Source organism: Sturnira hondurensis, unplaced genomic scaffold (assembly GCF_014824575.4).
Source record: "Sturnira hondurensis isolate 20B ecotype Veracruz unplaced genomic scaffold, ASM1482457v3 Scaffold0020119, whole genome shotgun sequence".
Taxonomy (NCBI): domain Eukaryota; kingdom Metazoa; phylum Chordata; class Mammalia; order Chiroptera; family Phyllostomidae; genus Sturnira; species Sturnira hondurensis.
In genome coordinates, this window is record NW_028092750.1 from 217,046 (window position 1) to 231,478 (window position 14,433).

Sequence of the window (14,433 nt, forward strand, 5' to 3'; positions counted from 1 at the left end):
CACTGACTCTCAGCCCACCGTTGCCTGACACACAGGGGCATTTTTCTAAATACTTGTCCATTTATATCCCAGGTTTCTTTTATCTTAGGTGTAGTGTGAGCCAATAATTACTGTTGCTTTCCTTAATCTTGTCTCTTGTATATTTTTAGGAATTATAAAGTGTTTCTGAACCCAGTTAAATTTAAATCTCAGATACACAAAAAATATTTTTTACTATGAGTTTGCCTCAAATAATGCATGAGACCTACAAATACAATAAAAGATTTTTTATTGTATTAAATTTAATACAATAGAACCCAGTTAAATTTAAATCTCAGATACACAAAAAAATATCTTTTACTATGAGTTTGCCTCAAATAATGCATGAGACCTACAAATACAATAAAAGATTTTTAATCTGATATTAAAATTTCACTGGGCCATTCTTACTTTTATCTGCTAAATCTAGCAAGCCCAAGTTGCCCGTAAGCCCTAAAATGTAGTGGTACAGTTTCTAAGAAAGAAGAACGAGACAGAGAGCTACTTGGGCCACAATTCAACGCTGTCACTTGGAATAAGGTGGTGTTTTTTTGTTTCATTTTCTTTTGGGCATGTGCGTGGAGAGAAGTGGGCACGCCAACAGCACTGGGGTGTGCCCCCTACCTGGTCCCCAGAGCTCGGAGCACTGTGCCTGCAGCGTGGGGCACCGCCCCATCAGGCAGTAGCCCTTCCCATTCTGGCAAGGGAAGCCATTCACTTGGAATCGGTCATCAGGGCAAAGAGCGGACTGACCATCACACATTTCTGGCAGGTCACACTCATCTTTTGCTGGTCTGCACACTTCACCAGCCTTTTTAATCTGCAGGGGGGAAAATGATAGGAGGCTTTTATTCACCTCACCTACCATATATCTCCAATTGAAACAAATGATATTTTCCCTCTGTCCTTCTATTGTCAAAGTCATTAGGGGCATCATTGTATTCCAATTTAAACTTACACTGAATAAGCTACAGCCATCTTTTATTATGTCATTTTCATCAACTTTGACCAGTGCCCTAATTCCTTAATCAATCAATATTTCTGGATTTGGAGTGCAAAAATTACAGAAATACCAAAGAGAAAAATGCAGACAAAAACCAAGCAACATCTGAGATGCAAAGAAGGACGTTATTTATCCCTTTGTGGAGTGCATCTTGGTCAAAACTTTCAAAGAGGTTTCAATGCATAATCACAGAGATTTTTTGGTGAAGTGGGTCTCCCATATTAAGGAAGGTAAGCTCACCAGCATCAGGTCAGCATACTCTGAGAGGTTCTCAGGCATCATATTTCCTAATTCTTAATTCTTTTCAGATATTTTTTCAACTCACTTCTTATGGAATAATTTATAATGAAGAAGAAATATCCAAATATTAATTTGATGTGTTAATTCCATTACAATCTAGTACTGTGAATCTTGCTCTTATTTTCTGAGAGAAACCTTAGTAAAACAAGGTTTTACTGTGTGGACACAGGACATGTTTCTTCCCTAAGCTGGAGAGAGCAGGCAGGCTCTCAAGTCACCTAGACACTTTCAATATTGTTATGCTGGTGACAGAATAAAATCCAAACTAACTGGAGCACATGAGACCCTCCAAGTTACTCCAGCCAGACAATCTCTACACTATGCTTATTCCTTTTGTGCTGTCTTTGTTCTTTCTCTCAAGCTCCTTATCTGGAAAAATGTTCTCTTCTGGTTGATTCTCTAAAATCTGCTCATTAATTTCCAGAGTAGTCTGAAAGGCTCCTGTTCCATGAGGTCTCCCTGACTCCTTCCTCACACACAGCTGCTCCTCTCTTCTGCGTGCGGTAGGAAAGGTGGCCCGAACTGGCCTGAATGCAGATTTGGAAGATGCAAATTTGGAAGATGCAGCTTTGAATCTTGGCTCTGCCAGCAGGTAAATGTGTAACCTTAGAAAATGGATTTAATCTCTCTGAAAATCCATGTTTCCATCTAATATGTAACTTACAAGTTCATTGTGAAAATGTAAGTGAAAAGATTTCCATGAAGGATATGTACCACTATAATACCTGGGTATTCAATCACGCATTATATTTTCATTGGTTTCAGGTATGTATACCATTGGTCCTGAGCAAACAGCAAATTCTTTGAGGTCAAAGAATGACCCTTGCCCTTAGGAGTCATTCTAACAAAGGACACAGACACCCAAATAAATAATTGCTATAAAAAATGGAAAATCAAATGCTGAATTCAAACTGGAAGGAAAAGTCAGAAAGCCTCACAGAGAAAATGACAGGGCATCCTCATTTATGAATTTCACCCTGAAGTAACTTCAAAGATCAAAGACATGGGAGTCTCAACATTATTTTTTTAATGGCTTCTACCAAACTCATTATTGAAGGGATTTATAACGAATTATGAGATTTGCACCAAGAAGGCCATATAGCGTCTCAAGAAGTGGGAGGTAGGAGCCAACACTATTGGCTTTGGAACCGTAGTAGTCTATTGTTTTGCTTATTTTCTGTTCTGAGCCCCTTTCCCCTCAAAAGTAAAATGAGGTAATACAATCTACCTTGAAGGGTTATTAGAGAATCAAATAGCCCATGCTTGTCAAGCACTTGGTGAGGACTTGGTAAATGGTAGGTGTTAGGGTGGGTGGGGATAGGAGGAAGCTCCGGCTGGACTTTGCCAAGAAGGACATCCTCACAGTAACCTGAGTCCAAGGAAGAGACCACCAATGCTGTACTGCTGCTTTGTTCAGAGGGCACCAATCCCCAGCTCCCACGGGGAGTCAATAAAAATAAAACCCCACTACATTCCCTGCTCGGGTGTGACTTCTCCCGGCCCGACTCTGCAGACTGGGAGAACCTTGCCCGGGAACACAAACCCCAATAAAGCTCTTCATTGCCTACGTTATGGCCAATTGGCATTTCTTTCTTGGCGGAGCCTAAAAAAACCTCTCAGTAGGTAGCATTATTTTAGAAACAGAAAAATGCTGCTTCATCTCTTTCACTGATCACCAGCCCTGAGGTTTTAATGTGGAAAAATAAAGGGCAATCAGAACTGGGAAGATAGACTAAAAGACTTTCACCTGACATCCTTCACAGCACTCCCCGGATGCACACATCCATCCCGCCTTGACTTTGCACATTTCAGCATTGCAGCAAATGTTGGTACATTCCTGAGAAATACCGGAAACAATTGCAGATGCCCAGTTACTTTTTGGTTTAATTGTAGCACAATGCATGATATAATTTATTCATCACACAGATCTCACTTTGGTGTGGTCTCAAAATAATTTTCAGGAAAATAAAAAACCCCCACAAGATTAATGTTAGAAAAACTGAGATTTTAGAGCAACCAAGGGTGCATTATTTTTCTGAATTCTACTTACATTTTTCAAAAATTTGAGTATATTATTAGTTCACCCAGCTTTCCATAACAATACTCAAAATATGAGAGCAAAAAGAAAGACAAAGGACAGGCTTTAAAAAATAAAATTTATCTAAAGAACATTAGTTTAACTGATCAGTTTTGTACCTATTCAGCAGTAAATTTACTCTTCAGAACATGTAACTAAAAATAAAAATATACAGTTTATTCAGTTTTGACATTGACTTTAACTTTGCATAAAGCAATATGTTTTGTTCTCTTTTTTGTTTGTTTGTTTTTGAGAAATCAGGCCCCCTACTGTTTGTAGCTATTTAGATTCCCCATGAGGAATGATATATTTAGAATTACATTTAGGGTTAAAATCCTGGCCCTTATTGCAAACACAAACATCCTCTGAGAAAGATTCCTTTTTCCACTGGATGAATAAATGCGTGATCCTGTTTTGAAGTTCCTGCAAAGGCAGAGCCCTGAGTACTGGGTGGCCCATGCCTCCGGGAACAAGGTGGGGTCAGGGAAGGGTCTTCTAATGGTAACGAGTCCTGAGTCACCAGGGGACAAACTGTGCCCACTGAGTCCAGAACTGCTGGGCCAGCACACCTGAAAGCACATCTTGGCTCCTTCGTTTACCAGCTCGGTGACCTGGGGCAAGCTACTTGCACTCTGTGAGCACTGCCGCAGTGCTGTGTCTAAAGTAACTGTGCAGGAATTCATAGGCACATGAGAAATGTGCAGTACTTCGGACAGAAAGGGAGGCAGGAGGGCACAAAGCCCAGGCAGGTGTGTTGTACTTAGAAAACACGGATGGGAAGGAGCCCCAAGACAGTCTTTTAAGTGATGCACTGTTCATTATTAGAAAGGCTGGCCTGACAAAGATTTACAAATAAATATATATATAAATCACGAGAAACACGCAAATTTATAGGGAACCACACCATGTCATTTTTTAAAATATGGCTCAAAAGTGGTTTATCTTTAATTGTATGTATTGGGGTAACATTGGTTAGTAAAATTATGCAGATTGGAACTGTAAAAACACTATAGAGTCTTATAGCTTTTCTTCTTTGCGATTGAAGGACAAACTGGACTTTCAGTAGGACAGACTCGATCGTACCTCAGAAGTCCCACAGTCACAGTCCTCTTCCTCCTCCACCAGCTGGTTCCCACAGAGCGCGGTGGATATGATGTCCAAAGGTAGTGGGGCATTCAAGAGGCACTCTGATAACTTATCTTCAAAAAACTGGGCAAAGCTGACCCGGCTGCAGGAACTGAAGTCTGTGGGTATGTCGATGCTGTGAAAGGAAGGGAAGAGAAAAGGAGCACAGAGGGGGCCCCGGGGGTGGTGCCCTGAAAACCTGTCCCAAAAGATCAAATTAAATCCACTGACCAACTGCTAAATCAAGGAAGTATTCACAGGCCTGGATTAGACCACTGGGAGGGACGAACATCTCCAGCTAAATGAGCAAACACAGTCACATCTCCAAGTATAGCATCCAGGGTGCTCTTTAAAGAAACGTGCTTCTGACTTACCTAGATCATCTTATTTGGCCTTAGGTTATTTTGATTGTAAAGTTCTAAAAGTAGTACAATTTGACATATTTACATGTCTACGAATTTACTTTCTTTCAGAGGAATTCCTATTGATGGAATTTCTTCATTCCACTAACAAAGCTGAAGTTTAAAAATGTACTAGTATCTGGAGGAGATAACAGCAGACAATGTGGCTGGCACACAGCCAGCTGCTATTCTGTGGAAGGGAGACTAACCCTAGTTGCGCAAGCTGAGAAGGAAATAGAAAAGAGGAAATAGATGTGGAAAAGGGACTGTGGAATTTTTAAAGATAAAATTCCTGGCGTATTTGCATAAGGCAAGGCAGAAATGGGTCATATCTTTTCACAGATTCTCTCTTCAAACTTCTGTGAGAACTTTCTTCTTTGGGTTTTTTCCTCAAACTTTTTCCTTATCACTACCTAATGTGAAGTTACTGAAAACTTGATGAATTCTCATGATTTTCTGTACATGAGGGTAAAATGATGTATCACTCCAACACCAAAGAGACAATGTGTTTAAATTACATCTCATAATGAAAACATGTTAACATAGAGATGGGGGCGGGGTTGGTTTGGTGTATATATAGGCACACATTCACAACTATGCTACTGAATCATTTAAAACCTTGGCCGTGTTGTGGAAGATGATATAAAACAGTAGCATAGCCCAGAGGGAACCAAAACAGGGGAAAATAACATCTTCCCAGAAAGCCTTACCTTAGTGCTCCTTCCATCACACATATTTTTTCTGGACACTGGCAAAGATAGGAGTCATGGAACATTCCAAAGTTATGGCCCATCTCATGGGCCATTGTCCCTGCAACACTAAGTGCATTGTCACTGTGGTCCTAAGGGTGAAAACAGGAAAACAGATCTTCTGGTTCCCAGACTGAATTATCACTGAGGGTATAATTAAATACTCTTACTGTAGCCAAGTGGAGTACAGAGACTGATTTTAGCTGCACCCAACACACCCACCCACCGTCTGTTCTCCCTCTCTCTCTTTCCACACACACACCTACAAAACTTCAGTACTAAATCCCCAGCACAGAACATATTACCTGTTCTTTGTTCTTGTGAATAAAAAATAATGAGAAAAATATTTGTGGTTTTCTGCTATGAGAGATAGTGGCAAAATTTCTTCAAAAATGACCAGAAATCAAAAAAACATTTTACAAATAATCTACCTCCCTCTCCAGCTCTCTTTTTAATATCTTCTAGTTCAGTTGGAGGGCTCTGATATATTTAACTAATGGAGCTTTAAAAAAGTTCATTAACTTAGAATTTTAATACATTAGTATTTTTTCAACTCTATTACTACCAAGACTAGACATCGGTGGATTCCAGACTTGCCCCATTGCATGAAGTCCCGCCAGTAGCCAACTTCACTACCAGGTTGTGTCTGATTAGAGATGCTGGACCGGGGGCCCAAGTTACCTAGGAGCAGTAAAACAACAGCAGAAAATCCTTCCAGATTGCGACTTCCCAGTAGGGAGACCAATCTGCTTATAATGCACATGCACAGAAACCTCTTTCCCTTATCTACTTCATTTCAAAGAATGAAATAGAGAGATTCATAAGGCACAGTATAAGACTCAGACAAGGAACACTGTGCCATGTAAGATGAAAAGTTAGTACCTACCATTCACAATGTTGTTTCATACCAAATTTGTTTCATTGTTGAAATAAATTTTGTAAACCCAGTTACCTAGTAAGAGCTCCCCACATGGAGACAAAAACAAATTTTAAAAATTAAGAGAAGAAGAAATGTGTTTAGAGACTTTCCAGATTGCCTTAATAGTCTTTCAAATTTAGGGTATTTTCATTTAAATAATTATTTTCATAACTTCAATGTTTCCTTTCCCTTCTGGAATGACCTCCATAAACAAGATAATGCTTTATGATTGTGCTGAGCCACTTATGAGTGTGCGAGATTGATGCAACATTTGAAATTCAAGCAATGTTAACCCACATGCCAACTAACTGAAGGAGAAAAACTATACTATCTGTTCAACATATTCAGAAAACAGCTTTTGACAAGCTTGAACATAAAACCAATTGCTTATCTTCCAACAAACCTGAATGATGCCAACAGAATAAGGAGTGCACATGGTATGCATGAAGGCAAGGCCCACAGTTGTTCCAGAAAAGCCTACTGTCCTGCAAGAAAGAAATTGATAGGAAAACTTCCAGTTCTAAGCTTTATTTTATAGACAGTTAATCCATAATTCTAAATGGTTAATGTAGATACTCACATTATAAATCATCACTCATAAATATTTCCTCCAGTTTTTTTTAATTTGATGAGGCATTTTTTCTTAGACAATAGTTATCATATCACCTAAATCCAAGCACCTGAATGCAATCACTTCTAATATTTTATATATGTCATTCATATTATTATATTTTCATTGTCAAATTCACCTCTTGTCAGAAAATCAAAGGTTTTATGATCCTCATAAATGTTTTTCTTTATATACAAGGTCTGCCTAGAAAGTATCCAGCCATTTAATATGAAAAATAGAGACAGTTATTGAAGAAAATACAAGATACAGGAAACATTATACATAGAACCATGATGCCTCAATCCCCTTCAAAGTAGGTACCTTGGGACCTCACACTGTTCTTCCAATTGCCATTAGCTGCCCTGTTATATTTTCTTGAATCTCATCAACAGTCTAAATTTTCTTCCCTTTCAAAGATGATTTTAGTTTTGGGAAAAGCCAGAAGTCACAGGGCACCAAATCTTGGCAGTCGAGGGGATGAGTCACCTGAGTGATTTGATGTTACACCAGAAAACTCTGCATGACACTGGGCATGTTGTTATGAAGCTGCCAATCACCAGTTGCCCACAGCTGTGGCCTTCCAAATCATCCGAATGGTTTCCGCGGAGGAATGTTCAAGCTTCACGTAAAGTCTGATGAAGATTCACTGCTCTACTCAGTCCTCTTTAATGGGACAGCCACACAGCACATACGTTCTCTCAACGGTGTCTGGCACCCCCACTGTCTAGTACAGTGAAGTTGTCACTGTTCACACACGTGCATTCCAGGCCACTGTCCTTGGCTGCCAGGTTACACTGATGCTGTGCAAACCATTTTCATTATATGAACAGTGCTTAGATTTTTTCCAGTCTGTCTATCTATTTAAAATACTTAGAGATAGATATATCTATCTCTTTAAATATATCTATCTATATATTTAGATAGATATACTAGATATATCTATCTAAAATATATATATATTATATATCTTATTTTGATACTAGTATTGTCACATATGTTATTTACTTTTATTTTCCTTTAGGACTGTTTTTAGGTATAGTAGTATTTGGAGTTTGGGCCTACTTGGAGAGAATTTGCATTAACGAGCCCTTTATGTTATTGAAATATTTGTCCGATTGAAGAGGGATTCGAACCACCTGCATTTATTTATAGAGATGATATATTTGGGTTTTAGTAATTCTAATCTCTTTTTTTGGTTTCGGATTCTTTTTTTTTTTTTTTTTGCTTTCAACTTGTAATGAATCCATGATCCTCATTTGTTACTCTTTTTCTGCTATCTGTTCAAGAGTCTGGCCCAGACTTGTCTCTATAAATTTTCCAAATATGCATCATTTAAAAAATTCATTTAGTAGATGGGTTTACAGAAAGAGTCGAACCTATATTTTCCAGTTATTGGCATAAAAAATGGAGAGTATTTTGCCATACAAAATGAGGAAATTAGAGAGCTTCCACTTTATATTCACTGTGGAGTTTTCAGATATTTGTTATTTTGAAATGACATTTTGCATCATACATGATATTTCAAAAATGTATAGTGTTTTAATCTTCTTTTAAAATTATATTGTAAAAATACTTGAGTCTACATTTGTTTGCAATCATCTTACTACTAGCTCATTTATAAAAATAAAATCTTTCCCCATTATGGAATTATCTACTTTGGTTCTTCTTTTTAGTGAATATCTTCTTTGGTTCTTCTTTTATCTTCTTTTGGTTCTTCTTTTTAGAGTCCCATATATTTGGACTCTAAGGTTCCTACCTGGTTATACCTAGTTATAGGTAACTTTGTTAATTTGTCAGGTAATGGTAAAACTTTCAATTTACAAGTGAATGGACAATTATTTATTTCCATCATATATTTTTAGTGCTTGTATTGTTTATTTTGGTCTATTCAAGAAATTTGCTTTTGAGCCCTGGCTGGTGTAGCTCAGTGGATTGAATACTGGTCGGCAAACAAAGAGGTCGCCGGTTTGATTCCCAGTCAGGGCACATGACTGGGTTGCCAGCCAGGTTCCCAGTTGGGGACATGTAAGAGGCAACCACACATTGATGTTTCTCTCCTTGTTTTTCTCCCTCCCTTCCCCTCTCTCTAAAAATAAGTAAATAAAATCTTTTAAAAACAAGAAAGAAAGAAATTTACTTTTGAAATTGTATTTCAATTTTTTTATCTATACATCTGACACCTTGTCTGTAATTTGTACCTCCCCATCTGACCACTTCAGATGCAGGAGTACACTACAGTTTGAGCATGGCCCTGGAGCCCGTCTATAAGAATTGGGTTCCCTTACTACTCCCTAGTACGAGATCTTGAAAAATGATGAACTTCAAAAATGATCTCTTTCCTTTGGTGGGCCCCTGATTCTGGAATCCATCTTTTCAAATGAAGGAACTGTGGCAGCTGTTCTTCAGAGATAACCGCCAAGGAGCCAGCTTTGCAGTATTTACATTCTGTGTAGTGCCTATGAGTCTGGATAGGTCTGTGACTTGTTTGACCAACGGAACAAACCAGCAATGACACTGTGATTTCTGAAATTGTTTCATAGCAAAGCCTTGAAGCTTTCTCCTGGGCCTCTTAGAATGCTTCTGGGGAAAGCTAGTCACCTTCTTGAAAGGTTTTCTTAGGCCCCACCGAGGAAGAAACGCCAATCAGCCACAAAATTAGGCAGTACAGAGCTTTATTGGGGTTTGCGTGGCGAGGTTCTCTGGTCCACAGAGTGGGGGCCGAAGAAGCTGCACCCAAGCAGGGAATGTGGCAGGGTTTTATTTCGGTTGGCTCTCTTCATGGGAGCTGGGGATTGGTCCCCTTCAAAAAAAGCGGCAATATAGCATTGGTGGTTCTCCTCAGGTTCAGGTTGCTATGCGGATATCTGTTTTGGCAAAGCCCGCCCTTTCGGCTCCCTGGTTTGACATCAGCTGTCTTTTCTGGGTTATAGTTCAGCTGCCATTTTGTCCTACCCTGCCCATCCTGACACTTCTAAGATGTCCAAAAACCTGAGACTGTCATGTTGAAGGCAGGGCGAGTTAGCTGCATGAAAACTGCATCTATGCAGACAGATGACCAACCAGTCCCCTACTCCAGCCATACAAGGCAAGTTACCAACCATATAAGTGAAGAAGACTTAGTGTAAATCAGGAGGGTGTGAGCTGATGCCATAATAGGTAACCAGCAAAGAATATTAATTTTGACAAAATCTAGTCCACTATTTCCCATGACTGCCATCATTTCTTAGGAAGTGAAATTCAGAATTTTAAGTCATTTTTTGCTTCCTCCTTCTGTATGAGATAGCTGCAAACTACCCAGCCAAATTTTCTTTTTTTCTTTTGAGGCATATGCTCTGTATGATTTACAACTCTTAGATTTAGTTCCCCTGTGTTTTTTAATGAGTCATTTCAGCAGTATAGTAAAGGTGTATGATTAGAATATAGTATTCAATGTCTCTTCTATCCTAGAAGTTTGTCCTGACTAGTGCTTAAAGCTAATCAATTATTTTTAAATGCTAAATTGAAATCCCTCTTGCCATTCTCTAAACCTGTCTTTCTTTTCTGTGCATCCAATCAAACAGACAAACTTATGAATCACTGCTCAATCAGTAACTTCTTTTAAAAAAAGAAGAGCATGTTCAACATAAGGCTCAAATCAATATGTTTTAAACTTTTAACCTTCTATGTGTAAACCACTTCCTCTTACCCTGTGCCCTGCGGCACCACTTGTGTTGTCCAGGCCTTGAAAAACTTCAAGCTAAAAACTGCCTAATGTACAAAGGGGGAACTCTGTACGTACGTAATTAACTGAGCGATATCATGCTGCTTTCTTCTTGGGAGGACACTCCTCCTCCACTTACAAAAGTTATTCAAGGTGAAGCTTGCATTTGGGGTTATCTCTATCTTGTCCTCCTCATTCCAGACTTCCATCCCCACTAAGACCACATGAGTATTCAGCTTTTTATAAACCTGTTTAGATAGAATAAATGGCAAAATGTCAACTTATAACAGTGATATTATTGTTTAATATTCTCAATGCACTTTAGATTTTCAAACTTATTTACGACAACTTTGTAAAATCTTTCTTCCCAAACATACTCACGAAATGCAAGTTACCATTTCTTTCCTGAAGGCACAGCATCCTTATTCTTCAGCAAAACAAGCAGCCTTGGATATTTCAGGTCTATAGATTCCTTTTGGGTGGATAAAAGGCCCTATTGAGACAAACCTTTCCTGCTTGCAACCTCAAGAAATGCAATTTCATATCAGTAGATCATTATTACAACTTCATTTTAAGTATTTTACTCAAATACTTTGCAATTTCATATCAGTAGATCATTATTACAACTTCATTTTAAGTATTTTACTCAAATACTTTGTAATGTTCTGAGAGTCATAATATTTCAGACTTCAGCAAGGTTGACTTAGTGTTGATCTGGACCTTGGAAAAGAAACATGCTATGTGAAAAAGCCCTACACCTGGGAGTCTCAATGAAGCAAGTGGTCCTCGAATTCTGACACCTGGACTAATTCAAACACTCCACACTGAACAAAGAATAACCTTTGTTAAAGGTTAAAGGAAAAAAAATTAAGCTTATGAGACAACATGCTAATTCTAAAGATAAAGGTTTAAATAGCTTCTATGGTTTATAAAACTATAAACTACAGTGCTGGTCAAAGGATGCAAACTTCCAGTTTTACTGTGAATGAGTTCTGGGGTATCAAACGCATAGCATAGAATATAACACTACCACTATATTATATAATATACTTGAAAATTGCTGATGGAGCAGAGCTTAAATGCATTCTCCATGAGAAGGAAATAGCAATTATTTGATGGGGTAGAAGTGTTAACTAACCTATGATGGTAATCATTTTGCAATATGTAAGTGTATCAATACAATAGTTGGAACACTTTAAACTTACACAGAGTTATATGCCAATTATATCTCAATAAAGCTGAAAATAATGTGACAGTGACAGGCTTTCTCATGAGGCAACATTCTGCTAAGAAACCCAAACAAATTACTTTTTTTAAAAAAATAGTTTGGAAAAATAATAAAAGCATTGAGGAATGCAATTATCACCGAGAGAGAAGTAAAAATCTAACAATATTAAAATCCTCCCTTTACTTTCATGTCTTATTTTAGTCACCTGACAAAGCTGTGATTCCGGTTAAACTACTTTGTCCTCAGCCTTCCAACCGCCTGTCCTTTACCAATGCCCAGAACACAGAGGGGGAGCACACTACACGGACCACTTCACTTTGAAGCCAGGACCACTAACTCACGTGGGCTTTTCCAATCTCTAGAAAACTGGTTGAGTTTCCAAAATTCACTCATTCTCTGCACGTATTTTTCATACCCACTCCTCTTTCTTGGAAATTCTGACACTTTCTTTTAAATCCTCACTTTAAGTTGATGCCCCTGCTTTCAAATTCACTGACCATATAGAAGCAACCAGCAGAGAACTTACAGAGCTCCTACCACCCATCTGGGCACTGGCCTGCAACTGTGTGAACCAGTCCAGAGGCCCCTGCTTAGGATAGGCATATGCATGACTGGTCTGTGAGCCTAGGGGCAACATTTTTCTTCTTGCACTGCATCTCCTTTCCCCAGATCAAAGACAGTATTCCAGCAGGTCTCCCCTCTTCCTGGTGGTGTCAGTGCTTAGCCTTCTGTGGACTTGTTCACATTGGCAGCAAATGTTGGCACTTGCAGTGGGGGAGAGGGGGTAAAAAAATTTCTCTTTATAAGCCTTCCCCTTCTAACTTATGCTCCATTTTTCTGCTCCCCTTCATAGGAAAACTTCTGGAAAGAACTTTCCATATTTGCCGTCTCTAATTTCATTTCTCTCATTCCCTCTGGACCCACTCTAATCATGCTTTTACTTTTACACTCCACAGAAACTATGTCAGTCGGGTGACCAATAACTTCTGCTTTGCTCGTTCCAGAGGCAGATCCTCAGTGCTCCGAGCATCTAAAATCTCTGGTTATTTTTTCTGTGATAGATTTTTGTTTCAGGTAGCTTCCAGAATAACTCTCTCCTGTTTTTTCTCCTACCTCACTGTTCACTCCTACTCCATGTCTGTCAATTTTTCCTCCTCTCTGATCTCTCTGCCAAGAGGTACTTCAAGGATTTGCCTGGGGGTCATTTTTCTACTTAACTATGCCCACTCCCTTGGTGAGCTTGTACCAGGGAGGGAAAACTTTTTCTGTAAAGGTCCAGGTAGAAAATACCTTAAGCTTTGAGGCCATGTTGTCTGGGTTGCAACTACTCACCACCTCTGGCATTGTATCAGGAAGGCAGCCACAGACAATGTGGGAACATTGAAGGTGGTTGTGTTTCAATGAAACTTTATTTTGTAAAAAAAAAAAATGCAGCCTGGATTTGGCGCACAAGCTACAGCTTTCTGACCTATGCCTTCTGCCATCTATAAGTGCTGAAGACTTATAGATTAATATCTCCACTCAGGGTTTGCCCCTGAACTCCAATCTTATGTTTCCAGCCCTTCTACCTGGAAATCTTTGTACAAAAAGGAATCTCAATGTCCAAAATGGAAACCCTAACCTACCCTCTGAGTCATTAGCCCCTACCATTTTCACCACTTCCCGTTCTTCAAGTCAAAACACTTGATGTCATTTGACTTCTCTCTCTCTCATCCTCATCTCCCACACAGCTCACAAACCCCGTGACTCCATCTTGCAATCAGCTAGACTCAATAAATCCACTATCACTGCTTTTTCTCAAACCACCACTTTCTCTTGCCTGGATTATGGCACAATTCCCCCATGTCATCCTGTTTCTGCCCTTGCTTCCCTTCAGTTTACTTCGAACGCAATGGCCAAGATAAGATTTTAAGAACACCCACCTAAACATGCCACACCACAGGGTCTCCAATGTCCTCACTTGTGGAGAATAACTAAATCCTTACACAGGTCTTTCAGATTTTGGTCACTGCTACCTGTCTGATGTCATTTCCTCCCACCCTCGCCCTAGCCTACTACACTGTAGCCACAAGAGCCTTCCCTCTGGTTCTTAAACAAGACATTCTAGATTCAGCACTCAGGTCCTTTGTTTTGCTTTGCACGCCTCCCATATCTTCCTTCAAGTCTCTACTCAAATGTCACCTTATTGGAGAGGCCTTCATTGGTTAACTTATTATCCGAGACAAATCAATCTCTCTCTCTCTCACTTTATTCTTCTTTATAACAATTACCACCATCCAGCATACTCTTCATTTAACTTGTTT

The 14,433-nt window shown here is 39.1% G+C and overlaps 1 protein-coding gene across 6 annotated transcripts in view; it reads right to left on the reverse strand.

The window, feature by feature from the left end:
- The window catches only part of ADAM28 (ADAM metallopeptidase domain 28), a 52,066-nt gene that overhangs the window by 17,535 nt on the left and 20,098 nt on the right, over nucleotides 1-14,433 (reverse strand). For all 6 annotated transcript variants that reach the window (XM_037028827.1, XM_037028828.1, XM_037028829.1 and 3 more), the window contains 6 exons: nucleotides 10,981-11,150; nucleotides 6,996-7,077; nucleotides 5,635-5,765; nucleotides 4,482-4,659; nucleotides 3,069-3,158; nucleotides 643-838 (listed from right to left, as the gene is read on the reverse strand). In XM_037028827.1, the coding sequence (XP_036884722.1) occupies nucleotides 643-838; nucleotides 3,069-3,158; nucleotides 4,482-4,659; nucleotides 5,635-5,765; nucleotides 6,996-7,077; nucleotides 10,981-11,150 (847 nt within the window). The remainder of the gene's footprint in view (nucleotides 1-642; nucleotides 839-3,068; nucleotides 3,159-4,481; nucleotides 4,660-5,634; nucleotides 5,766-6,995; nucleotides 7,078-10,980; nucleotides 11,151-14,433) is intronic.